Source organism: Dama dama, chromosome 5, assembly GCF_033118175.1.
Source record: "Dama dama isolate Ldn47 chromosome 5, ASM3311817v1, whole genome shotgun sequence".
NCBI classification, from domain to species: Eukaryota; Metazoa; Chordata; class Mammalia; order Artiodactyla; family Cervidae; genus Dama; species Dama dama.
The window spans coordinates 91,188,682-91,215,882 of NC_083685.1; the positions used below are offsets into that span (position 1 = coordinate 91,188,682).

The window sequence follows — 27,201 nt, forward strand, 5'->3', positions numbered from 1 at the left end:
ATAACATTCCAGGTGCCTTGCTCAATACTTTTAAGTACACTGTCCAACTTATTCCTTATAAACTGAGAAGGTTGATCATACCCTAGTTTTCACCAATTCTGACACATACACATAAATCTACAATCAATGCAACTAAAAAGCAATGAGTCATCATTTAATCGCAATATTTATACTTTATAGTGGCACATGAAATAATTGAGGTGTCATAGCAATTTAGGCTCAACAAAATATGAATATTTTATAGAAACTGAAATTCACAAAAAGGAAAGAAATTGCTCAAGGAAACTCATGTGGTAAGCTAGAATTAAAACTGATAAAATACTGCCTCCCAACACAATGAAAAAGGATATCATTCACTCTGACTTAGGTTAGGAATTATTATTATTAAATGTTAAGATATTATATAGATCTTCATGGAGACAAGAATAGCAACATGAAGGAAAAGCGTGAGAAAAGATGAGAGAATGATATTGAGGTGTTAACTTTGTCTTTAAATTTCCTCTCTGACATTTCATATTTGCACTCTGGTCACTTTTGCCCTATTTGGCAAACACAAAAATAGGAGAAAAACAACTCAAACAATATGAGTATTGTCTTCTGGTAAGTCGCCCACATTTTCAGTTTATGGAACCATCCCCATTACCTCTACATCATCCTGCCTCCATTCCTGGGCAGCAACAGCCAGCGCTGTAACTTTTATTCTCATTTTATTTTCATTATTGATTTCAGGTATGCCCATTATCTTGTACAAACAGCAGGAGACAGCAAAGATCATACCCTCAGAGGGAGGACAGGGAGAGTGTAATGGTATATTACACTCTGCCTATAGGGGAAATTTTAGGTTTAGAAGGATGCCTTTTGGGAAGTGAAGAACAGTGTTTAAAAGAACCAATCATCTCTAGAGTCAATGGTCAGAACCTGGAAAGTCTGCGAGAATGAAAATGAAAAGACTCATAAGCAAATACAAATGTTAGATTTTGGAGCCTGAAGGAACTATGCTTCCTTGGAGGGTGCAAAGAGCCAAAACCAGTTACATCTACAGAGGTGAACTAACATTTATTTAATACCACTACAGGCCAGATAATTTATACATTATTTTATTTAATGTGTACCACAACGCCGTGGGGCTTGCTAAATGTCACAAAGCCAATAAATGATGGGAGTCACAATTTTAACTCGGGCCTATATTTCTGCTATAAATAGCTGCCTCTAAACTAAAAATCTGCCTTTGGTACCCCAACCCCAGGACAGGGGGTGGGAAGGGAACTGCAGAAGAAAGTGTAACTTTTCTCAAGGATTATAATACAACAATATCCTTTTGTCATCTTTCTTTTATGACGTCTACACTTTAAAATAGTGCCAAAGGCGTGGAAAATTCCTTTTGCACAGAAGAAAAGTAAGCCAGAACAGTGTTTCTAACACAAGATCCCCAAATGACTTTTTTTTTTTCTTTTTTAGATAGTTTTACAATAGTCAGGCCAATGAATTATTTGCTTCCCTTTCATCTTACTTGGAAAAAGAGGCTTAGGGAAAAATACTCAGTATGTCAAGGCAAGGTAAAATGGAATTTTTTTTTAAAAAAATGAAGAAAGTGTTCAATTATGCTTATTTCAATGGAATTCACTGCCAAAAATACAAAGATTCAACACTGCTTATTCAGCAAGATTAATGATCAGGTTAACACAGTTACCTTGAATGGTGGCAGTTAAACAGTAGCTAAAGGGAGAATGCTTACCATTCTATTGTAACAAGTGCATACACTAGACCATATAAAACCACCTATCTTGTCAAATAACTTGACATATTGTTGGTAAAAAAAAAAAAGAAAAGAAAAAAATGCAAATAGTCAGTGTGCTCAGAATATTAGAAAACACCAGGAGAAAAGTGTAGACATAACTATCAGTTCTTCTAAGTAGATAGAATCATTTTTGATGTGTAAGGAGAATGAAATAATTAAATGATTAAACACATGTTTGTTGACTTTTTAAAAAATATTCTAGAGTACTATTGTTAAGCAGTTTTTATTTAAAGAGTACAATTTCTTCCTGATGTTCTAAAGAAAAAATTGACCTATAAACAATATGATGTGAGATTCTGAATATGCATTTAATTTTAGGATATTCAGAAAACACTAATTCAAAAAGATACATGCACCCCAATGTCTACAGCAGCAGCATTATTTATAGTAGCCAAGATATGGACTCAACCTATGTTTCCGTCAACAGATGAATGGATAAAGATGTGCTGTGTGTGTGTGTGTGTGTGTGTGTGTGTGTGTGTGTGTATAATGGAATAAATGGAATACTGTTATTGTTGTTTATTTGCTAAGTTGTGTCTGACTCTGTGACCCCATGGACTATAACCCGCCAGGCTCCTCTGTCCATGCTCAGGCATAAAAAAGAATGAAATTATGCCATTTTGCAACAACATGGATAGACCTGGAGGGTATTATGCTCAGTGAAATAAGTTAGAGAAAGCCAAATACTCCATGTTATCATCTACACGTGGAACCTAAAAAAATAAAATAAATGAATGCTTAGAACAGAAACAGACTCATAGATATAAAATACAAACTGGTGGTTACCAGTGGAGAGAGAGGGAACAGAGTGGGCAAGATAGATGTATGGGATTAAGAGATACAAAGTACTGTGTATAATGAATAAAAAGAATATATTGGACAGCACAGGGAAATATAGCCATTCTTTTGTAATTACTGTAAATGAAGTGTAATCTATAAATATATTGAATCACCATGTGGTACACTTGGAACTAATATAATGCTGTATATAAACAATGCTTCAATTAAAATATAATACATAGTTTTAGGGTATTCAGGAACCATTAAGTAAGAATTGATAAGTTAATATATTCTTATTAATCTTCTTAATACCTGAACACAAAAGTAGGTCACTCAAGTAAAAGATGTTTGAAAAAGAACATAAGCATCTAAGTCATATTTGTTGAGAAGTAGGCTGGAAGTGCTGCTAGCCTTGAAAAACACCAGGCTAGGTAGGTGTTAAGCAATAATTTCCCAACCTTTATGGTCCAAGATTCTTTACACTTTTCATACCAAAATTCTTTACACTCCAATCCAAGTGGATTCATTCATCATTTTTCAAAGGTCCATGTTGTTTCATCATCGTGGAAGGCCCTTCCCCACCCTCCTAGATCCTTCTGCAACCTTAAAAGCTGGCTTTAAAAGTCAGTAGTTCATGATGCTTCTGTTATCATCTTACTGAGAGGCTGCCTCCCTCCAAACCTTACAGTTACTGTGCCTGCTTCCTATGGCACTACTGAGATTTGTCTCTGGGTTACCGTTGGGCTCTTGTTTTACGTTTCATTATCAAACTGTAATCTGCCTTATTTTCCCTTCGCATCTCACCTTGTGTTTAGCACAATGCCCTGTGTGCACATGGAACTCGACAAAGAGGTGAATGAACACATGATTGGAGCAGTGAACTAAAACCATGCAAATGCGGAGCTAATTGGCTGTGTATTCTTAGCTAGTAAGGACTATGCCAGCTATGTTTTACCCTTAGTCGGTTAATAGAACAGTTTTTGTTGCTCAGGAGTTAGTCTGTGATGAAGATCTGGAAGTAATACCTTAGGCTTTTCCTTTGATTAAGCAGAGAGAATCATTCACTTGCTCTCACTTATATATTTATTCATTCATTCCACATTAATTGACCACCTATGATGTGTTAGGTACTAGGCGCCAGGAATTAAAAGTAAGCAGAATTGCCCTTATCCTTGGATAGTTCATATTGTAGTAGGGGAGACAGTTCCATAAGCCAAAAATTATATGTCATTTGGCTTACAGCAGAGGATATACAAAGTGCTCTAGAAACAACAGGGGAGGAAATGACTGACTATGGGGCTTGGATATGCTTCACAGAAGTTAATTTTCAGGCTAGGCTTGAATAGTGGGTTTGTGTTAGATGGGAAATAGGAGGAAGAGTATTTCAGGCAGAAGAGTTGGCAAAAGGAACAGAAAGAGGAGTAAGAATCTGGACGTGTAGGGAATGGCGAGCAGCTGTGAATTCCTGGAACAAAAGGATGGGTTCTGGAGGCTATCAGGTAATACTGATGTCACAAGTCCACAAGGGTAGAACATTAAGATAACGGTCCTAGGGTCACAAAAAGTGGTTGTGGATTATTCATTAACTGGACTTCAGATTATCCATCCGTCACTTCTGTCCCTGGGAAAAAACTGAGGGTATGTGCCAGACAGGAAAAAATAATCTAGTAGTCTTTCTAAGAGTGGACATGAGCTTTGAAATCAGGAAAATCCTGCTTCTGGCTTTTGAAAGAAGCAAATGTGAAGGATACACGCTTGAGGAGGAAATAGGGCACCATATTGCCACTTGGCTACTGGTAAGAGAAGGCTTAGATTCTCTCTAAGAAACAAGAGAGAAAGAAGATGGGGATGGAATCATGTTTGGGTTATCTATTGCTTTATAACAAACCACTAATTTATTATCTTTCATGGGTCAGAACTTCAAGCAGTATTTAGCTAGGTGATTCTTCTGCTCCACATAGTACTGCTGAAGTTCACTCAGTGCTACTCTGGTGGTATTTAACTGGAAGACGGGCTAAGTGAGAGTCCAAGCAGCTTCACGCATAAGCCTGACATCTTAGCCTGGAGGACTTAAGCTGGGCTCAAGTGGAAAGTCAACTAGAATGCCTATGGATTGGGCCTTCTCAAAGTCCATTAGGGCCTCAGGGTTGGTCTATTCGCATGGGAGCTTAGAACTCCAGGAGGCTAGGCACAGAGCTGGCACAGTGTCACTTCTGCCATACTCTGCTGGTGTATTAAAGAGGTCGAGCCCAGATTCAAGGGGAGGGGAATTAGACTATCTCTCAGTGGGGGAAACAGCAAAGACTTCATAGTCATCTTTAATCAACCCTCTCAATGACAATCAACCGATGACTAGCTAGTAAGTATGCAGGCAAAATGAACAGGACAGGAAAAAGGCAGTTAAAGGGCTAATGAAGTAGAACTTCTAAAGACTAGGGCCACAGAGATATCCAGGAGAGAAGAGAATAAAGAAGATGATTCCTATTCAGTACAAGATGCATGGAAGGCCATATGGATAACTTTATAGTCTGGTGTCTATAATGAAGTATGCTCTCTGAAGATAAGAAAGGACCTGAAAGTGTGGCCATTCACACACACACACACACACACACACACACTACTGTCTAGGACCAGACACACACACACACACACACACACACACACACACTACTGTCTAGGACCAGACACACACACACACACACACACACACACACACACACACTACTGTCTAGGACCAGACACACACACACACACACACACACACACACACACACACACACACACACACACACACACACACACACACACACACACACTACTGTCTAGGACCAGAATGAATAACCTGGGCACTTACATCTGAGAAGCTGGTTTGTAAGGAGCTCAAACCTCATCAAATCAGCAGTTCCAACATAAGATGACTTTGTTTTAAAGTTGTTTAAATTGAGATGTGTGACACTTGCTGGGATTAAGACCCAAAACAGAGATTCAAACTAGTCATATTTCAGGGAGACGTAAGACATATTAAAGTAAAAATAAGGAAGCCAGAATACAGTGCAATCCTTATTTCTGAAATCAAAGCCACACTGTGCTGTCATCATGACACGTTTTAAAAAGCTCTAAATAAACTTTATTGCCCATGATTTCAAGCAATAGAAAACCTCTGTGAGACACCTACTATTTCTCAAGTATTTCCTTTGAATTCCTTTCAAATACAAATACCTATGAATCACAATTGGAATGGTTAATGAGGTACTTCTTCAGTGATAAGAAAGCCAGCTTGATTAGAATTTGGCTAATGTAACTTCGCTTCTGAAGAACACCAAGTCTTTGGTCAACAGCTAGCTGACGAGGTACTCGTCTGCGCACTAGAAAACCCGAGCTCTGGGTGCGGAGCTGTCACTGGATGCCTTTTGTTTAAAATCCTTATTCTACTTAAATTTTTTATTTAATACAGGCAACTTAACCCCACCTGCACCCCCCCACTTGCCATAATTTCAGAGTTGCTAGACTGTTTTTTCTATCACAGAGATCTGACTCCTTGAGGCTACTTGGTTTGAAAAAGCAACAAGTCTTATCATGTTCTGAACCTGTCACATTTGACAAGCATGCAATACGGAAACTTCACAGGTCACTGGTCCTTAACTCTGGCTCCATTCAGAAGTTTTTCAATAACACAAATCTCCAGGCCTCATGCCTACAGCCCTGAGGTGAAGTCAGTGCTGTGCTGGAGCCAATTGTGAAGATTTTTTAGGGATCTTATGAGACACACTGGTAGCTTGATATTGGCTATGGTGGGATTTTTTTTTTTTTTTTTTAACTAGGAATATCAGCAAATGTTACAAAGTAGCCCTTACCCGGAAAACACATTTTTTAACATGTACCAGCCCACCATGAGGTGTGGGGCCCTAGGACCTGCACATTTTCAAAGCTCCTGATAACTGACAAGCAGTTTAGATTGAAAACATTTGTCTTTAAAGGTTTGGAAAAATATCAAAAAGTTCAGGGTACACAAAGCTACTACCCTCTCCAGGTAACTGTGCCATGCCAGGTGCCAGGGAGACCAGTGATGACGGGAACTCAGCTCTCCAGAAAGATCTGTGGCTCCCGTCCTAGACTGTAAGCTCTGTAAGGGCAGAACTACGTTTGCAGAGTGGCAGTCACACAGAAGATACTCAGAGGATACTAGATGAAATAATAAGTATTGCTCAAGGTATGGTAACCGGTAAGTGGCAAAATTAGGCCTCCACCTTAGGTTAACTCAGTATATCATGTGCCTCATCTCCATTAAATTATTGCTCATATCCTTGGTTTGTCAATCCAAGAAGAGTGCTTAACCATGGGGTAGAGAGCAAGCAGCATCCATCAAAAGATAAGACTCTGTCTCTGTGCTGCTCCATAATTTAAAGTCTTTTCATGACTATCATCTCATTTGAAGCAAGCTAGGATAAATGCAGCACAGGCATGATTAACAATTACTTTTCAGCTGAAGAAACTGCTTCATGGAAGTGAGATAATTTGCTCAAAGTAACCTAAGAGTAAGCAGCAGAGTCACGATTCTGTCTGGGAAGGACAAATAAACCTTCTACCAGAAGAAACTGCTCTTCTTGCATGACAGGAATATGCCAGGTACACCAAGAGGGGTCTTAGACCTTGTCTTTATCTCCCTGTCCAGATTCTGCTTCCTACTATTAAAGTGAAACTTCACATCCCACTCTTTGAAGACCTCATATTTGATCCATTTCCTTCACTGTAGCTGAGGTCTCAATATGGACATATGGTCTTATGTTCAGCCAGGACATAGTGGTACAACTGTACTAATTGCTTACATGCTGAAATACTGAATGGTAAACAGTGGCTGCCTAGAGCCCCTCAGAATGTTTCATAATCCAGCAACAATCAGATTCAATTCAGTTCAGTTCACTCTGTCGTGTCTGACTCTTTGCGACCCCATGCACTGCAGGACACCAGGCTTCCCTGTCCATCACCAACTCCCGGAGCTTGCTTAAACTCATGTCCATTGAGATGGGGATGCCATCGAACCATCTCGTCCTCTGGCATCCCCTTCTCCTCCTGCCTTCTATCTTTCCCAGCATCAGGGTCTTTTCTAATGAGTTAGTTCTTTGCATCAGGTGGCCAAAGTATTGGAGCTTCAGCTTCAGCATCAGCCCTTCCAATGAATATTCAGAAGTGATTTCCTTTAGGATTGACTGGTTTGATCTCCTTGCAATCCAAGGGACTCTCAAGAGTCTTCTCCAACACCACAGTTCAAAAGCATCAATTCTTCAGCGCTCAGCTTCCTTTATGGTCCAATTCTCCTGGTCCAACTCTCATATCTATACATGACTACCGGAAAAAACCATAGCTTTGACTATACAGACCTTTGTTGGCAAAGCAATGTCTCTGCTTTTTAATGTGCTGTCTAGGTTTGTCATAGCTTTTCAACAATCAGATTAGTGCTAGGCAACATGGAGGACCTCGAGATCTGACCCCTGCCTATTCTGATTGGTTGATAGCTATGCCATACTAGTTGCTAAATATTCTGAATACCACTTCAACATCTCCTCTGCTCTCTAAACTTTGGTTTAAAATTCTTGACTCTGATCTCGGCTTCACCTTGGAGGCAGTGCCTCTATAATCTGTTCTCTTGTTTGTGTGTGCTGCTAGCTATACCCCAATTGCTTGGCTTGCCTTCTGCTCTTATTACTAGTCATCTGTTACATGTGATTACCATTCCTCCACAAGGAATTTAAACTATAAAAGCATTGATAACACCCAGGGAAGCTAAATAAAATCCACTTATGAAGAGTCTTTTTATATTAAACCTTTAAATTGTTTATGGACATAAAGAATTAAACTATGATCAACCAAAGTTATTCAGTTGAAACATTATTCAGAAATAAGGTCAAAGAACAAAAGCAGAAGAGTAATGAAACAACACTGATTACTTATCAAACATTACTAAACTAACTAAGCATGATTGTTTTCAAATTTCTAGTCATTTCCAAAATAAGAAGTTGATAAATACTGTTAATGGTTCTGACCAAAAAGAAAATAGAATATTTAAAACAGATGTACTGCTGTCAGTTTTGGTTAGGGGGAAATACATTGCTATTTTGTTAATATTTATATTTAAATCTAGACATCATTCTAAGCCATCAACAGGGGAAAAGACAGAGTCACGTTACTCAGTATCTCTGAATGTAGTAGTAGTGAAAGTCACTCAGTCGTGTCCGACTCTTTTCGACCCCATGGACTATACAGTCCAGACCAAAACTGGACTGGCCCAAACTGGAGTGGGTAGCCTTTCCCTTCTCCAGGGGATCTTCCCAACCCAGGGGTCGAACCCAGGTCTCCCTCATTACAGGCGGATTCTTTACCAGCTGAGCCACAAGAGAAGCTGAAGAATACTGGAGAGGGTAGCCTATCCCTTCCCCAGCGGATCTTCCTGACCTAGGAATCGAACCTGGGTCTCCTGCATAACAATAAATAAAAAACTAATTCATTCAGAGCTGCTAGAGTCCATCAGAGATACAAAGAAATATGAGATTAATAATACTATGCTGGAGTTTATCTGCCTGAAGTGATAAGGCTGTTATATTGGAAATAATGACACAACAAGTACAGTGTAAATGTATGGCACAGGAAATACATGTCACTGGAGTTTAGAAAGTGTGCTATCACCACGGGTCCAGAGTTCACAGGAACAAGTGAGCTCTGAGTCCAATCCTGAAGGAAGAGGAATGTCGGAAGAGGCACAGAGGCTGGCAGAGCATGTGAGACAGGGACAAGAGGAACGAACAGGGGGAATATGTTGACACACTCGGCTGCTGGTCATCTGGCCCGCTGAGCTGAAACCCAGGGCTTGCCTTGAGGTAAGCGGCAAAGAGCAGAGCGCAGCAGTCTAGATCTGATCCTAGGAGGAAGCCAGGGAGGGAATTTATCAGAATCTTAGAAAGTAGAAAAAATTATAAATATTCTGCTTTGGTGGTAATTAAAAATTCTTTAAGGGAACAGAGGCTAAAAAAGAAAAAAGACTAAAATTTGGAAAGCCAAAAGAAAAATTAGGTACTTTTCCTAAAGCCAGGATACACTGGTTAATTTAACCACATGTCCACTAGAGGGCAGACAAGTCAAAGCCTACACTGTGGTTGAACCGGAGAACCGGCATCCACAGAAAACAGGAAGAGTGAACACCATTTGCTGCTTCAAGACCACTTTCAGGGCCTTCAACCTTGGAAAAAGCCTTTAGCCAGCAGATAAATCTTTCACAGAATAGCTTAAGTGGTATAAAATGTGTCTAATTGCAAAGTGGACAGGTGGAAAAGTTATACTTTGGGAATCTGGCTTGGCTAACAGGCACATGTGCTTATACGTGACAAGCATACCTGGAATGCCGACAGTAGTGCTCACCACTGGCTAATTTACGTCAGTCCTCCCCACCCATCTCAGGAACACTGTAAACAGTATGCATGACATAGCATGATGATGTGTATACTATCTGGACCATGATTTCAATCTAGGTACTCATTGTGGTCAACTGGGGAGGTGCTTGGTCCTAAGGTCTTATATCCCCTGTATACAGGTCAAGAAGCAACAGGAAGACATTGACATGGCACAACGGACTGGTTCAAACTTGGGAAAGGAGTACGTCAAGGCTGTACACTGTCAGTCTGCTTATTTAACTTATATGCAGTGTACATCATATGAAATGCCTGGCTGGATGAAGCACAAGCTGGAATCAAGATTACTGAGAGAAATATCAATAACATTAGATATTCAGATGACACCACCCTTATGGCAGAAAGTAAAGAGGAACTAAAGAGCCTCTTGATGAAGGTGAAAGAGGAAAGTGAAAAAGCTGGTTTAAAACTCAACATTCAAAAAACTAAGATCATGTCATCTGGTCCCATCACTTCATGGCAAATAGATGGGGAAACAATGAAAATAGTGACAGGCTTTATTTCCTTGGGCTCCAAAATCACTGTGGAAGATGACTGCAGTCATGAAATTAAAAGACACTTCCTTCTTCGAAGAAAAGCTATGACAAACCTAGATAGCATATTAAAAAGCAGAGACATTACTTTGCCAACAACAGTCCACACAGTTAAAGCTGTGGTTTTTCCAGTAGTCATGTACAGATATGAGAGTTGGACCACAAAGAAAGCTAAATGCCGAAGAATTGATGCTTTTGAACTGTGGTGTTGGAGAAGACTCTTGAGAGTCCATTGGACAGCAAGGAGATCAAACCAGTCAATCCTAAAGGAAATCAGCCCTGAATATTCACTGGAAGGGCTGATGCTGAAGCTCCAATACTTTTGGCCACCTGATGTGAAGAGCAAACTCATTGGAAAAGACCCTGATGCTGCGAAAGATAGAAAGCAGGAGGCGAAGGGGACAACACAGGATGAGATGGTTGGACGGCATCACTGACTCAATGGACATGTATTTGAGCAAACTCCAGGAGATGGTGAAGCACAGGGATGCCTGGCGTGCTGCAGTGCATGGAGTCACAGTCAGTCAGTCACGACTGAGCGACTGAACAACAACAAAGTAAGATAAGGTGACGTCACCAGAGGTTCTTACATGTGCATTTGTCTTGGCAGGCTGAGGAGCTATCATACAGGCGTGTTGGGAGGAATCCTTAGGTCTCACTAACTAGAACACAACATCAATATTAATATCTAAATAAAAGGACGAAGAATTCCATCACACATTTAGACGCTAAGATCTGCAAAGTACTATAAGCACTTTTCCTGTTTTGCTGTCTTACAAAATGTCATCACTAAAGGTGCAAGGACAATTCTGTTTAGTAGGTTGACTTTTTGCCATTAGCTGGAAGTAGTTTTTCTCCACTCCTGACCAATGCTCGCATCACAAGCACTTTCTTTCCCTTGGGAAAATGACAACATTTAGTGACAGAGACTAGGTACTTCAACTGCAGATGAATTTTGTTATTCTAAAATTTGTATTTCCAGTAAGCTAGGCCACCTTGTCTCTTGTTGTTGTTGTTCAACTGCTAAGTTGTGTCTCATTCTTTGTGACCCCATGGACTGCAGCACGCCAGGCTCCTCTGTCCTCCACTATCTCCCAGAGTTTGTTCAAAATTCATGTCCATTGAGTTGGTGATACTATCTAACATCTCATCCTCTGTCGCCCGTTCCCCTTCTGCCTTGACTCTTTCCCACCATCAGGGTCTTTTCCAATGAGTTGGCTCTATGCATTCAGGTAGCCAAAGTATTGGAGCTTTAGCATCAGTCCTTCCAATGAATATTTAGGGTTGATTTCCTTTAGGATTGACAGGTTTGATCATATTATTTCTTAGATTTTGCTACATTCTTCCCTCTGCCTGGAATACATTCCCCTCTTTGCTTGCTTACTTCTTCTACTCATCCTTCAGACTGTAGCTCAGATGTCCCCTTCTCCGAGCTTTTCCTTGATGCCTCTAGACTGAGGCATATTTCGGCAGTATCAACTTTACTTGATAAGAAGTAGTATTTTTATAGTAACAGAGATACAGATACATAAACAAGTGCACAAAACTTAAAGTAAATCATAAGAATTCAAATACATTCCAGCCTTGTATTAAGCTCTTTTAAATTTTATACATCCATATTGCTCTGCTGTTAGAGAAACTTCTGGTGGAAAGATTTGAGTGCAGAGGACTGCTGTATGTAAGTTTAAAGTTAAGACTGCTGAATATTGAAAACTAAGACAGAAGTTAATTGGTGGCGGGGCGGGGTGGGTATGGTAGGTTAATAAAATATGAAGAGAATGTCAGATGCTTATGACTACTTGCTCTAATCCTTAAGACTACAAGCATGCCGCTTAACTTTATTTGTCTTCCATGAACAAAAGACTGAAAAACAAAAGTTCAGAAAAAGTTGATTTGGTGCTTAAACAAATGAACCCAAAGTCTCCAAACTTACTTGAAATGAAACATGGGTACTGAAATGAAGGAAAAAATATGAATTTATAAACTAGAGTGTGATCTAATTCCTAATATAATTTAGGCCTAGCTAGTGGTCTTTGTTAATACACTTAACATCATAAAGAAACCAGTTATTAGGTCTTTCACAGTTCAAACACTCCTTGCTTTAGTTTATTAATGGAAATAAATGACAGAGAAAAAAGTGGTAACTTAATGCAGACAGATTTTAATTACACTCAGTCACTATTAACCTTGACAACCCACCAACTAATATATAACAAGACAGCATCTCCCCCACTAATGTAACTAAAACTGCATGAATACAAAACAGTGTTTAAGAGAAAAGTAGAATCTTATGACAGAGAAAAATCTATTGAGAGAGAAGCACCCAGTCCTCTGAATTTCCCTCTAATTTGTTGAAAATCAGCATTATATGTTGTCAACTTATAGACTATCTAACCCATCCCAGAAGCTTCTCAGCTACTCCCTCTTTTAACCACCTATTATTTTTCATTAATTATGTCCGCATGTCTCCTTGTTTTCTCCTTCAGCCTCACTTTTACTTCCCTAAGGCTCCTTCTTATTTACCCTCTTCCATTTTGCACAAACCTCAAGAAGTTCTCTCATGGGTCTTCTTTTGACTTTTATATCTTGAAATTAACCTTAGAAAATATTAATGCTGTAAATTCTGGGAAAATATTGATGCATTTCTCCCTGCCACCTTCTCACCAATTAATAGTCTAAAACAGAAGAGACTGTTAATAATCAACTTTTCAATGCAATTCTTTTCTTTCTTCATCATTAGGAAGTTCAGAATACACCTTATCACTGATGCTTAAGGTCATTAGACTCTGACAAGTAACTACAGAAAGCCTACAATGATAGCCTATAATAACCTGACTACAGATTATTTTGCTAATTATCCTATGTCATCTATTAGTAACGTACTCTTTGATCTAGATCAAACTGAATAGAATTGGGGAAGAAAAAGGATAAAAAAGGTAAACAATAAAAGATGAATATATAGTACCAGCTAGGAAGGCCCCTCCCCTATTTACAGATTCTAACATAAATAACTAGGAAAGCATCTATCCTCATTTTCATTAGTTAAATATTTCTTCTTGAGAAACTAGTATGGCCCCACAGGGAGATAGCTGTACGTGCGTATGTTCAAAGAACCAATAAAAGGCACTAACTATTCCATAAAAATGCAATTCCTGGAAGCAAAGGTAAATACAAAAAGGCATTCCACACACAATACCCCGGTCAGTAAATACCTCTGAGCAACACCCGGAAGTATTTATTACTCGCCTAATTTCCTTAAACCACAAATCTCCTGATAAACAATGCCTTGAACACCCAGTGACAATAACCAAGGCTACTCAGTTTAGTTCAGTCATTCAGTCGTGTCTGACTCTTTGCGACCCCATGAACCGAAGCACGCTAGTCCTCCCTGTCCATCACCAACTCCTGGAGTCCACCCAAACCCATGTCCATTGTGTTGGTGATGCCCTTCAACCATCTCATCCTCTATCGTCCCCTTCTCCTCCTGCCCTCAGTCTTTCCCAGCATCAGGGTCTTTTCCAATGAGTCAGCTCTCTGCATCAGGTGGCCAAAGTATTGGAGTTTCAGCTTCAACATCAGTCCCTCCAATGAACACCCAGGACTGATCTCCTTTAGGATGGACTGGCTGGATCACCTTGAAGTCCAAGGGACTCTCAAGAGTCTTCAACACCACAGTTCAAAAGCATCGCTTCTTCAGCGCTCAGCTTTCTTTGTAGTCCAACTCTCACATCCATACATGACTACTGGAAATATCATAGCCTTGACTTGACAGACCTTTGTTGACAAAGTAATGTCTCTGCTTTTTAATATGCTATCTAGGTTGGTCATAACTTTCCTTCCAAGGAGTAAGCATCTTTTAATTTCATGGCTGCAATCACCATCCACAGTGATTGTGGAGCCCAGAAAAGTAAAGTCAGCCACTGTTTCCACTGTTTCCCCATCTATTTGCCATGAAGTGATGGGACCAGATGCCATGGTATTAGTTTTCCAAATGTTAAGCTTTAAGCTTTAAGACTGTGGCTCAGATCATGAACTCTTTATTGCCAAATTCAGACTTAAATTGAAGAAAGTGGAGAAAACCTCTAGACCATTCAGGTATGACCTAAATCAAATCCCTTATGACTATACAGTGGAAGTGAGAAATAGATTTAAGGGACTAGATCTGATAGACAGAGTGCCTGATGAATTATGGACAGAGGTTTGTGACACTGTACAACAGACAGGGAGCAAGAACATCCCTAAGAAAAAGAAATGCAAAAAAGCAAAATGGCTGTCTGAGGAGGCCTTACAAATAGCTGTGAAAAGAAGGGAAGTGAAAAGCAAAGGAGAAAAGGAAAGATTTACCCATTTGAATGCAGAGTTCCAAAGAACAACAAGGAGAAATAAGAAAGCCTTCCTCAGAGATCAATGCAAAGAAATATAGGAAAACAGTAGAATGGGAAAGACTAGAGATCTCTTCAAGAAAATCAGAGATACCAAGGGAACATTTCATGCAAATTGGCTCAATTTGGGCTCAATAAAGGACAGAAATGGTATGGAACTAACAGAAGCAGAAGATATTAAGAAGAGGTGGCAAGAATACACAGAAGAACTGTACAAAAAATATCTTCACAACCCAGATCACTCACACTCACCTAGAGCCGGACATCCTGGAATGTGAAGGCAGGTGGGCCTTACGAAGTCATCACTACGAACAAAGCTAGTGGTGATGGAATTCCAGTTGAGCTATTTCAAATCCTAAAAGATGATGATGTGAAAGTCCTGCCCTCAATATGCCAGCAAGTTTGGAAAACTCAGCAGTGGCCACAGGACTGGAAAAGATCAGTTTTCATTCCAATCCCAAAGAAAGGCAATGTCAAAGAATGCTCAAACTACCGCACAATTGCACTCATCTCACACGCTAGTAAAGTAGTGTTCAAAATTCTCCAAGCCAGGCTTCAGCAATACGTGAACCATGAACTTCCAGATGTTCAAGCTGGTTTTAGAAAAGGCAGAGGAACCAGAGATCAAACTGCCAACATCTGCTGGATCATCGAAAAAGCAAGAGTTCCAAAAAAACATCTATTTCTGCTTTATTGATTATGCCAAAGCCTTTGACTGTGTGGATCACAATAAACTGTGGAAAATTCTGAAAGAGATGGGAATACCAGACCACTTGACCTGCCTCTTGAGAAACCTTCTGCAGGTCAGGAAGCAGTTAGAATTGGACATGGAATAACAGACTGGTTCCAAACAGGAAAAGGAGTACGTCAAGGCTGTATATTGTCACCCTGCTTATTTAACTTGTATGCAGAGTACATCATGAGAAATGCTGGGCTGGTGGAAGCACAAGCTGGAATCAACATTGACGGGAGAAATATTAATAACCTCAGATATGCAGATGACAGCACCCTTATGGCAGAAAGTGAAGAAAAACCAAGGCTACTAAGTGTTGGTAAAATGAAACAGTACAAACTGCTATTTCATACAACTTGAACAAAGTCAACTGAAACTATGGAGTAAAATATCAATAGTAGCTATAAAGTGTGCTGTAGATTTAAAAAAAAACCTCTCAACCTATTAAAATTAGTTGAAATGGCAAACAAAATGTTTTCATGCTATGTTTTCAGTTTGATAAAGGAAGCAATCAATCATATAAGCATAAGTAAAACTGCAACTACAATAGTTGGGAGATAAAATAGTAGTACCTATTTTCACCACACTGCGAGGCTGCCCCAGGTCCTAGCAATTATGTAGAAAATCCCAAATCCCTTCTAGAAGTTATTCCTCAATTCTTCCTTTCATTCCTCTTCACTGGTTTACTGAGTAAAACAAACTTAAATAAAACATCTCTCCTGATTTTTCTGTATGAGGCTGCCCTGGAGACTACCTCAACCAGAGGTCATCAATATAGATATTGCTGCTGCTGCTGCTGCTAAATCACTTCAGTCGTGTCCGACTCTTAGCGACCCCAAGGACTGCAGCCCACCAGGCTTCTCCGTCCATGGGATTTTCCAGGCAAGAGTACTGGAGTGGAGTGCCATTGCCTTCTCCCAATGTAGACGTTAGGTTTTAAATTACAAGGAAGCTTATTAGAAAACTGGGCTTCCCAGGTGGCGCTAGTGGTAAAGAATCTGCCTGCCAATACAAGACACACCAGAGATGAGGGCTCGATCCCTGGGTTGTGAAGATCCCCTGGAGAAGGAAATGGCAACCCTAGTATTCTTGCCTGGAGAATCCCATGGTCAGGGAAGCCTGGCGGGCTACCGTCCACGGGGCCACAGAGTCGGCATGACTGAACAACTGAACACTGATTAGAAAACTAGCAAGAAAGAAAAAAAAATTTCAATTCTTATGAAATTCAGATTAGATTAAACTCAGCCCCTTGCCACCTCTGTCTTCCCAGGGTTCCATAGACTGTGCAGCAGTTTTTGCCTCTGTTACTCAGGGAAACCATCAGCAATGGGAACTCTGGCACTTTCATTTTTCTCTTCTCCTGTACCATCTACAAGCATCTGTAAGAGTCCATTCAGAATTCCAACCCTTTTCAAATTATTCTTAGCACCATGTCCCACGGAAATGCCTCAGTCAAAAAACAGTATGCTTTGACCTTCTTTCATCAAGAACATATTATGGTTCTTGCCTCTTAAGGAGGAAAAAAATCACAAAAATCCTAGTCTCTGATCCCCCTCAACTGGATCTGAGCTCTCCTTTCCAAAAGGAGAGCTTTTGTTCTTTCTTCTCCTATTTATCTTCTTCCTTGAATTATAATTACGTGTAATTATATCTTATTCTGATTTATTGAGAGTAAAGTACCTAATAGATACTCTATAAATATTTATTGAATGAATGAGTCATCAGAACAAATAAACTATGAAAAAAAAATGTTTCTAGGTAAGGAAAAGAAAAATGAGTAAACTGGACTTCAAGATAATGAAAACCCATGGAGGGGGAATATTGTGATCCACTATATAGAAAAAAGGACTTAAACAAAAACTAACCAGTCAAACAAGTCAGTAACAACCAAGAGAATATCTAAATGTATTATGCCTAACCAGCCTTAGAATTCATGGTGACAAGAGACTGGAAACAAGTGCTAAATAATAAGCTGGGTCAAATCTGTAGCTAAGGGCAAAGGGCACACTTAATACAGTCACAGAACCAGAAGCACCAAGGCCCTCTTCAAAAATGCTGCTACCTCCTTGGTCACAAACCTACCCCTGCAGCATCTCCAGTGATATGTGACCCAACAGCTCAGTCCCCTGAGACTGACAGTTAACATAAAGGGTTGCACTAGCACTATTTATAATAGCTAGGCCATGGAAGCAACCTAGATGTCCATCGACAGATGAATGGATAAGGAAGTTGTGGTACACATACACAGTGGAATGTTAGCTATTAAAAAGAACACATCTGAGACGGTTCTAATGAGGTGGATGAACCTGGAACCTATTCTACAGAATGAAGTAAGTCAGAAAGAAAAACACAAATATTGTATACTAATGCATATATATGGAATCTAGACAGATGGTACTGATGATCTACATGTAAGGCAGCAAAGGAGACACAGACCTAAAGAACAGACTTTTGGACACAGTAGGAGAAGGAGAAAGTGGGATGATTTGAGAGAATAGCATTGAAACATATATATTATCATATGTAAAACAGACAGCCAGTGGGAGTTTGATGTATGATGATGCAGGATGGACGGGGTGGGGAGGGAGGTGGGAGGTGGGTTCAGGAGGGAGAGGACACAGGTATGCCTATGGCCAATTCATGCTGATGTACGGCAGAGGCCATCATAATATTGTGAAGTAATTATCCTCTAGTTAATACAATACCTTTTTAAAAAAGTGTTGCACTTCCTCAATCTTATTAAATTAAGCAAATTTTAAGTGGTATATATTACTATATATGAAAAGCTTTTGTTAAAATGATGTCATATAATCACTGAAGAAAAAGTTCATATGAGTCAGGTACTCTTTTACTTCCTTCTCTACTGATTCTGGTTTCTTCCAATCCTCATTCCCATAAAAGCATATTTAATGCACAATATACAGCTTCTGGCTTTGGGAAAGTCAACCTGGCTCCAATTCTGCCTGATGATCACAGTGGGATCTATATTGGCCATACTTACCATACCAATAAAATGGGCTAATCTTGACTACCTAATCACATCTGCAAAATGACTGCAACCATATCACGCTGGTGTGTTGGCACTAATGGTGAGCTGAAATTTCTACTTATGAAATCAAACAGTTTGGGACATCAGTGAGACCACTCTCTTTCCCCTAAAGGGCAATTTCTATCAGGTTTCCTCGGAAACTCTTAAAAAGTGCCATGGTATCATTGTGAAAAAATTAAATACTTTAGTTCTACTCCACTGAAATCTAAAGCGAAAAATGTTTTCTAGACAGATGAAACACAGATTATAAATAATAAAATCTATGCATTATATAAAAATAAACTGACTTGGTGGGGAGGTTCAAACAGACATGACTTCAAGACATTTCACGTGATATATTAAAATAAACAATAGTTTAAATTTTTTAAAGGGACATTAGGAATGCTGCACTTTGCATTTTGAACACATATGATTACAAAATCACAGTAGAGTTTATCAACAACAGTCAGATGAAGAAAACAGCTCTTCCTCTGTTTCACTTATGTATGTGGAAAACTGTCCAAGTGATCTCCTCCCCAAACGTGACCCCGCACCCTGTCTTCTCATCTGAACTTTACACATGGTCCCTCTTAAGCCAACCTCTGGCTGGGGAAGGATGGTACCCTCTGATTGGCTGCTACATGAAACAACAAACAAACCTTTATTTTCACCACAAATGACCTCTTTATTTTTCTATTTAAGCCAGTTTCTGTTGTTCTCAACCAAGATTCCTGACAAATATATTACGAACCATATTTTCCCATGTGGACCATCAAGGAGAGGTAAGAGAAGGAAAAACCTTTTATTTCTATTTTAAAGGTAGAAAAATTAAAGCATCAACAGGTGAAAATGATAGATCACTACTGTGCTTTGCCCATGTGACTATATTGTCCCTCACATAAGCTGGGGAGTCCAGCACAGGTATTGAAGACTGTAATAATTTACACACACACATGCAGCTGCAAATCAGACAGTTCGATCTGTCCTTAAACCATTTCTTCCTACCTGTCTGGTTTCTCTGTTTTCAGATAGCAAGGCCCGGTTACAGAGATTCCATCCTTGTCCTGGCCACATAAGAGAAATTGTCATGGGTAAGGCTAGAGTGTTTACATAGTGTCTGAGTTTTAAACACCTATCATTATAGACTTTGTTCTGCCACATAATATGAAACAAGGCAACTATAATTTGGTCAGAGGTCACAGCCCTAAAAGCAGATTTAGTTTCTGTAGGGTAAACTAGGAAATGGCTTCCCTGGTGGCTCGGTGGTAAAAAATTTGCCTGCCAATGCAGAAGATACAGGTTCGATCCCTGAGAAGATCCCCTGGAGAAGCAAATGGCAACCCACTCCAGTATTCATGCCTGGAAAATCCTATGGACAGAAAAGCCTGGAAGGCTACAGGTCACAAAGTCAGATAAGACTTAGCGACAAAACACCACCACCACCAGGAAACACTGTTGTTTACTTTTAGCCTTGTAGCTTAATGCTTAACTAACAGTAACTATGTATACTAAATAGTTTAATAATCTCACTCTGTGGACAGTAGTGTTTTTAGATGGCATACTTAAAGATCTTTTCACCTGAATCATTTATATTTTTAAAAAATATTTCCTTATTTGGCTGTGCCAGGTCTTTGTTGCAGCATGTGGGATCTAGTTCCCTGACCAGGGACCAAACTCTGGCCCCCTGCATTAGGAATGCAGAGTCTTAGCCACTGGACCACCAGAGAAGTCCCAGAAAATTTTAATATAGAAAAATATATTCCAAACAATTATCAAGTTAGACGGACTACAATAACACAGCATCAAAATCTCAGTGACTTAAAACAGTAAGTTTCTCATTTGTGCTACATGTCCATCTTAGGTTGGTGGAGATTTTGCTCTATGTTACCCTCTCTTATCTGGAACATGACTAGTCATTATGGCAAGGAGAATTGAATATAATGAGTTAAGCATCAGCTCTTCAAGGCTTCCATCCAGAAGAGACAAGAGTCACATATTTCATTTGCCAAAGCAGTCACATGACCATGCCCAACTTTCAAGGAAGTATAATCCTACCATTATCCAGAGTAAGGAGACCCAGAAATATTGGCAAACACAAATGATTACCACAATAATACAAGAATTATACACACAATTATACCACAATTATACAAGAAGAAATGTGATTTAAGGAAAACAAAAAAGCTAGTGGTTCATGTAACTGGTAAATCCAAGAGGAATTAAAAAATTGCAATGATGTTATTAGGTCTCTACTCTCCCTCTCTCGTTGGACTCTGCCTGCTTCCTCTTCTTATGCTGACTATCTCTATGTGGCAGTAAGATGACCACCAACCATACCAAGCATATATCATTCATTTAAGCAGAGAGTCCAGAAAACAGAACTTAAACTTTTTACCCCCAGCATCCATATCTCTCTCAACATGACTGTAATTGACCCTGTGTGGACCAATCATGGTATCCAGGGAAAAGGGGTACTTTGACCAGTCTGACATGGGTGTATGGGCATATGACCATCCCAGTGGTAGAAAAGCAGGGCCAAGTGATTGTCAGCCCCACTAGAATCACATGGAGTAGAGCATATAAGCTCCCAGAAGGAAAGCAGACCATACCAAAAACGTAGCAGCTATATACCTAGAGCATTCTGTTATTTCATTTCCTCCATCGTTCCCCTCAACTCTGATGATGTGTGAGATTAAATTCTATAAACATAAACTCATGTGGTCTTGGCTTACTTACTACAAATTGTTGCTGATGTTAAGCCAGGTCAGCTGCAAGAACACACTAGGGAACATATATAGGGAAATTCTGGGACAAAATTTATTTATTTTGCATAAAGCTCTTCTGAGTACAAATCTAAGTAGTTAACAAGAAAATTTCATCTTACAGAACCAATGCAAGGGATGACTTCTAAGAATCATTCATTTTCCAAATGAATGAACGAATGATTTTTCCAAATGAATGATAACACGCCAACTTGATTACTACGCTTAAAAGAGTAATAACTTCGCAAGGTCAGAGGCAACATGCAGTCATGCTGGGTTTGAACCCAGCTCTGCCCTCGGCAGAAGCAGAAGGTGAGATGGTAACAGGCATCTAACTACAAACTTTACAGGGCAGAGCTTTCTGAGCTTGTTTACAGATCTACCTTAAGCAGCTATAGCAGTGTATGATACATACTAACTGGTTGATGAAGAGGAGTGAGGATTAAGTTCCTTTTCCTATTTTAAATAACAGTCAACACATAAAATAAACTTTACTTTCCTACATGGTCATTCTTCTAAAATTTAGGTAAGCAAATTTCTACAGGAATTACATGTTCAGTCCCCAGGAAGTTCCAGGTAACACACACTGGGACGTGCTACATTCCTCAACAGAGCGTTTTAAAGCTGGACAGGAAAACACAAAGCAATGAAAGAAAAACAAAAACATAATGAATGAGTACATTAAAAAACCAACAGCTACAGAATCTATATGCGAACGTTTCTTAGATCACCACCCCACGTTAGGTTTTAATGGTAATGCTACATAACACATTAGTTAATCATTTTAAAGAAGGTAGTTACATATGGTAGAACCTCTGTTTATCTTCCTGCAACAGCTAGGGAAAGCCCTATTTTTGGTCAACTCCTTCCTCACCCAGTACTTTCTCAGCTGCCAGAACAATTTAGCTAATACTTTTGGGTCTTTCCTTAGAGCAGAGAGAGACAGAAAAGGCAGCTATGCAGGGGGAGACATCATGTTAGACAAGAGAAAGAACAAGACACAAAGCTCACTTTTATTTTAAAAATGAATTATCCACCATCTGTGAACCATCTCACCACAGGAAGTCTCTGACAAATTCAGTAAGTAAACTTGATTGCAGGGAACTCTCATTGACTACATAAGAAACTTTTAATTTTTCCCTCTGTAGCATTTGGCAGCAAAACTCCCTTTAAAATTCTGCCTTCCTATGTTCTCAAGATAGAAGACAAATTTAAACACAAAAAGACTTTTTAGGCAGACTGAATCCACTGTAAACTTTTAGAATAGATTCCCACCTACCCAAACTTCCCAGGGCTCCTAAAAAACAGCATGCTTTAGCCCTTCTGCCTAGTTCCACAAAATAAATCAAAGGCAGAAATGTGTAATTTTAGAGAACAGGCAATGATAACAAAAGTCAGGCAATGAGAATTTCTATAACCACATGATGTGGCAAACTTTAAAGCAGAAGTGAAAACACATTTTCTGGGCACTGATTTCTTAGAAAACATTAAATTGGAAGCTCCCAGTTTCCAGGCCTAGAATTACATCTCACTGAATGAAGAAATCAGTGGCATTTAAACCTTTTGTGAAGCTGGAGCAATCTATTTTGGAAAAGCAGTTTTAGAGGAGACATTATTAGCATTTCAAATACTGTCAACAACTAACTTGATCACCTGAAGCTTTGCTCGGTTGTATAATTATACATGTTAGTTACCTAGTATTGTGGGAGACAAAGAGATAACCGGTGTTTCCAAGCAACAACTACATTCTATTGATTTCCTGCAAGTGTTAGAAACCTTTCAAAAGCCAGCTTCAAAGTAAAACCATAGCTAGGGTTAAAGCAAGCTACCAGTCCTCAGCTTTCATTTCTATCTCCAAGCGACATTTATGAAATTAAACATTAGGCGTGATGTTTCTCTACCAGTTGACCAGGCTAGATGACTACATCTCAGCAGTGATGGCTAGACAAGCCCACTTTTGACTGCTGGATGGAAAGCTACTCCATGGGCCACCAAGAATGGGTGGTTCTCAGAGCAGCAGTTAATCCCTTCATGAGATTATTAGACTGCAACAGTGGCTAACATTTAATAAAGGTTTACAGTGTTCCCAACCTTAATCTAAGTGTTTCACAGACATTATCTCATTCAATCTTCAAAATTACCCCAGGAGGCAGAAATACTATTTATTACCTCCATTCTCTGGGTGAAGAAATTGAGACTGAGAGAAGGAAAGAAACTTATCTAGTCACACACTCTTCACTGCCACACCATACTGCCTTTCTGTCAACCTCCCTCTTCTTAAGAGTGTGCATGCCTGTTCAGTCTTTAAGTTGTGTCCAACTCTTTGAGACCCCATGAACTGCAGCCTGCCAGGGTCCCCTGTCCATGGGATTCTCCAGGCAAGAATACTGGAGTGGGTTGCCATTTCCTCCTCCAGGGGGGGTCTTCCCAATACAGGGATCAAACCCACGTTTCCTGCATCTCCTGGGTTAGCAGGCAGATTCTTTACCACTGTGCCATCTGGGAAGCCTTCTTATTAAGAGCACTGTCGCCCAACGAATGAGTTAACCAAATCAAATCACACACACACACACACACACACACACACACACACACACACACAATGCCCCAACTGTCTATGGTTAAAATCAATCAATCAATCCATTGGAAGTCCATTCTTCATAGTAAAGCCAGGTAGATCTAATGGTACCCTATTCATGCCCCCAGCTGAAAACTCTTCAAGGGTTTTTTCCTGTTTGAGTAATAAAGTCTAAGATCCTTAATTTAGTTTACAAGGCTCTGCATCATCTTGCCTGTGCTGACCTTGCCAGCATCATTTTGTATTATTTCCTCCATATTTTTTATGTTCCAACTTCACTGACCTTTTTTTGATTTCTTGAATAAGTTTCCTGACCTCTAAATATTTTCTTCTCCACTCTCTCCACCCAACATTTCTCTGGTTGACTCTAACTCATCCTCCAGAGCACAATTCAAAACACCAGTTCTCCAAGGAAGCCCTCCCTTGACCACTAACCTTAAGCAGGTCAGTCTCGCCTGGCCATATTCTCACAGGATGGTATGCTTTCCTCTTTTCAGAATCTATCACAATCAAAATTTATAAAATCACTGAATAATTAGCTGTTTAATCAATTTTCTCTAGGAAAATGTAAATTTGTGAGGGAGGGACCATGTTTGTCATATGTACACTATATCCCCAGCAACCAGCACAGTGTCTTAGCACATCAGATGTACCCTGTACATATCTGTTGAAAGAATAAGTGAAAGGTAACCATATACACAGGCTTCCCTGATGACTAAGTCGGTAAAGAATCCACCTGCAAAGCAGGAGACATGGGTTCAGTCCTTGGGTTGGGAAGATCCCCTGGAGAAGGGAATGGCTACCCACTCTAGTATTTTTGCCTGGAGAATTCTATGGGCAACTGCAGACGATGACTGCAGCCATGAAATTAAAAGATGCTTGCTCTCTGGAAGAAAAGCCATGACAAATCTAGACAGCATATTAAAAAGCAGAGACATTGCTTTGCCAACAAACGTCCATCTAGTCAAAGCTATGGTTTTTCCAGTGGTCCTACAGGGATGTGAGAGTTGGACCATAAGAAAGCTGAGTGCCAAAGAACCAATGCTTCTGAACTGTGGTGTTGGAGGAGACTCTTGAGAGTCCCTTGGACTGGAAGGAGATCAAGCCAGTCAATCCTAAAGGAAATCAGTCCTGAATATTCATTAGAAGGCCTGATGCTGAAGCTGAAGCTTCAATACTGTGGCCACCTGATGTGAAGAAATGACTCCTTAGAAAAGACCCTGATGCTGGGAAAGATTGAGGGCAGGAGAAGGGGACAACAGAGGATGAGATGGTTGGATGGCATCACCAACTCAATGGATATGAGTTTGAGCAAGCTCTGGGAGTTGGTGATGGACAGGGAAGCATGACATAGTGCAGTCCATGGGGTCGCAAAGAATCAGACACAACTGAGCAACTGAACTTAATTAAACCATATACACGAAACATGAAAACTAAGGTCATGCCCTTAAGGCACAGGGACCACCCAGGAAAGTGTCACTACAGCCAGTGAAGGAAATACCAAGGCCAGTTCTGCACTGCTTTTGGTGGTTTAAATAGTACAGAATAGTTCACGATAGAGGCTCAGTACCAGATCAGTGAAAACCAAGGATCGGGTGATGGGTGAAACAGGTGAAGAGGATTAAAAGGTACAAACTACCAGTTATAAAATAAGTAAGTCATGGGGATATAATATACAGCACAGGGAACAGTCCATGTTATAATAACTTTATATAGTGCAGAATGTATAAAATACTTAATCACTATGTTATATATCTGAAATTAATATTCAAAGTCAACTATACTTCAATAATTTTTTTTAATTTCAAAAAAGGACAGTATGATAGAGTAATAAATATCTACCTTATATCTGCTTCCCAGCCAAGTTCTTCTCCCTAAAAGCAATTGCTGTTTTCCACTTTTTGTATATTACCACATACAATCTAAGCGTATTTAAGAATCTAAATATATTCTTTTTTCACTACTGTTTTAGTTTTGGGTTTTTTGTTTGTTTCACACAAATGATACACACTGCTTTGTGTCTTGGTGTTGTTGTCTTGGTGGTATCTTTTCACAATAGGAGATAACTTCACACTGGTTCATATGGAAACCCCAAGATGGACATTTTGGATATTTCTAATTTTTTGCTATTATAAATGATGTTGCAATGAATAGCTTTGAATTTCAAGTTTTATACATACAGGAATATTTCTGGAGGATAAATCTCTCCTAGTGAAATTTCTGGAGCAAATGCTAGGGGCATTCAAAAATTTGATAGATATTTAAAATTGCCCTCAATGGTGACAATTTTAATTTACACCCCACCAACAATAAATAGCAATGTTGCTTCCCCTGTGATTCTGCCAACACAACGCAATTATCAAAATTTTTTGACCTTTGCCGATCTGAAAGGTAAAAAATGGTATTGGTTATGAAGACTGTTGAATACCTTTACGTATGTTGAAGAGCCATTGGTATATCCTTTTTTGTGAAATTCTGTTAATTACTTTTGCATGTTGTTTTGCTTGTGGTCTTTTAAAAAATTATAGAACACATTATGTATTATAGAAATTAAATCTCTGTCATGTGTTGAAAATCTTTCTCCCAAAGTGCTGTTTGTTTACAGGATCCTTTAATGTAGAAGGTTTGACTTCTTATATTTGAATTTACTAATGTTTCTTTTATGGTTTCTGAGTTTTGTATCACATTTTTTAAAAAGTCTGTCCTGCTCCAAGATTATGAAAAAAGTTTCTCCTGTATGTTCTAACTTGTAATATCGATTTTTTTTTACATTTAATTCTTTGTTGTGCTGTGCTGTGCTTAGTCACTCAGTCGTGGCTCCTCTGGCCCATCGGGATTCTCCAGGCAAGAATACTGGAGTGGATTGGAGTTTCAGCTTCAGCATCAGTCCTTCCAATAAACACTCAGGACTGATTTCCTTGAGGATGGATTGGTTGGATCTCCTTGCAGTCCAAGGGATTCTCAAGAGTCTTCTCCAACACCACAGTTCAAAACTATCAATTCTTCTGCGCTCAGCTTTCTTTATAGTCCAACTCTCACATTCATACATGACTACAGGAAAAACCATAGCCTTGACTAGACAGACCTTTGTTGACAAAGTAATGTCTCTGCTTTTTATTTTATTTTTTTTCTCTGCTTTTTAATATG

The 27,201-nt window shown here is 39.4% G+C and overlaps 1 protein-coding gene across 3 annotated transcripts in view; it reads right to left on the minus strand.

Annotated features, from left to right (window-relative positions):
• SSH2 (slingshot protein phosphatase 2) overlaps positions 1–27,201 on the minus strand; it is a 229,516-nt gene that overhangs the window by 129,761 nt on the left and 72,554 nt on the right. Inside the window, exon 1 of one of the 3 annotated variants that reach the window (XM_061142988.1) lies at positions 19,720–19,818. The exons of the other annotated variants lie outside the window; for them this stretch is intronic. Coding sequence (XP_060998971.1) covers positions 19,720–19,803 — 84 coding nt within the window. The 5' untranslated portion in view covers positions 19,804–19,818. Of the gene's footprint in view, positions 1–19,719; positions 19,819–27,201 lie in introns of those variants that run through there. 3 annotated transcript variants of the gene reach the window in all.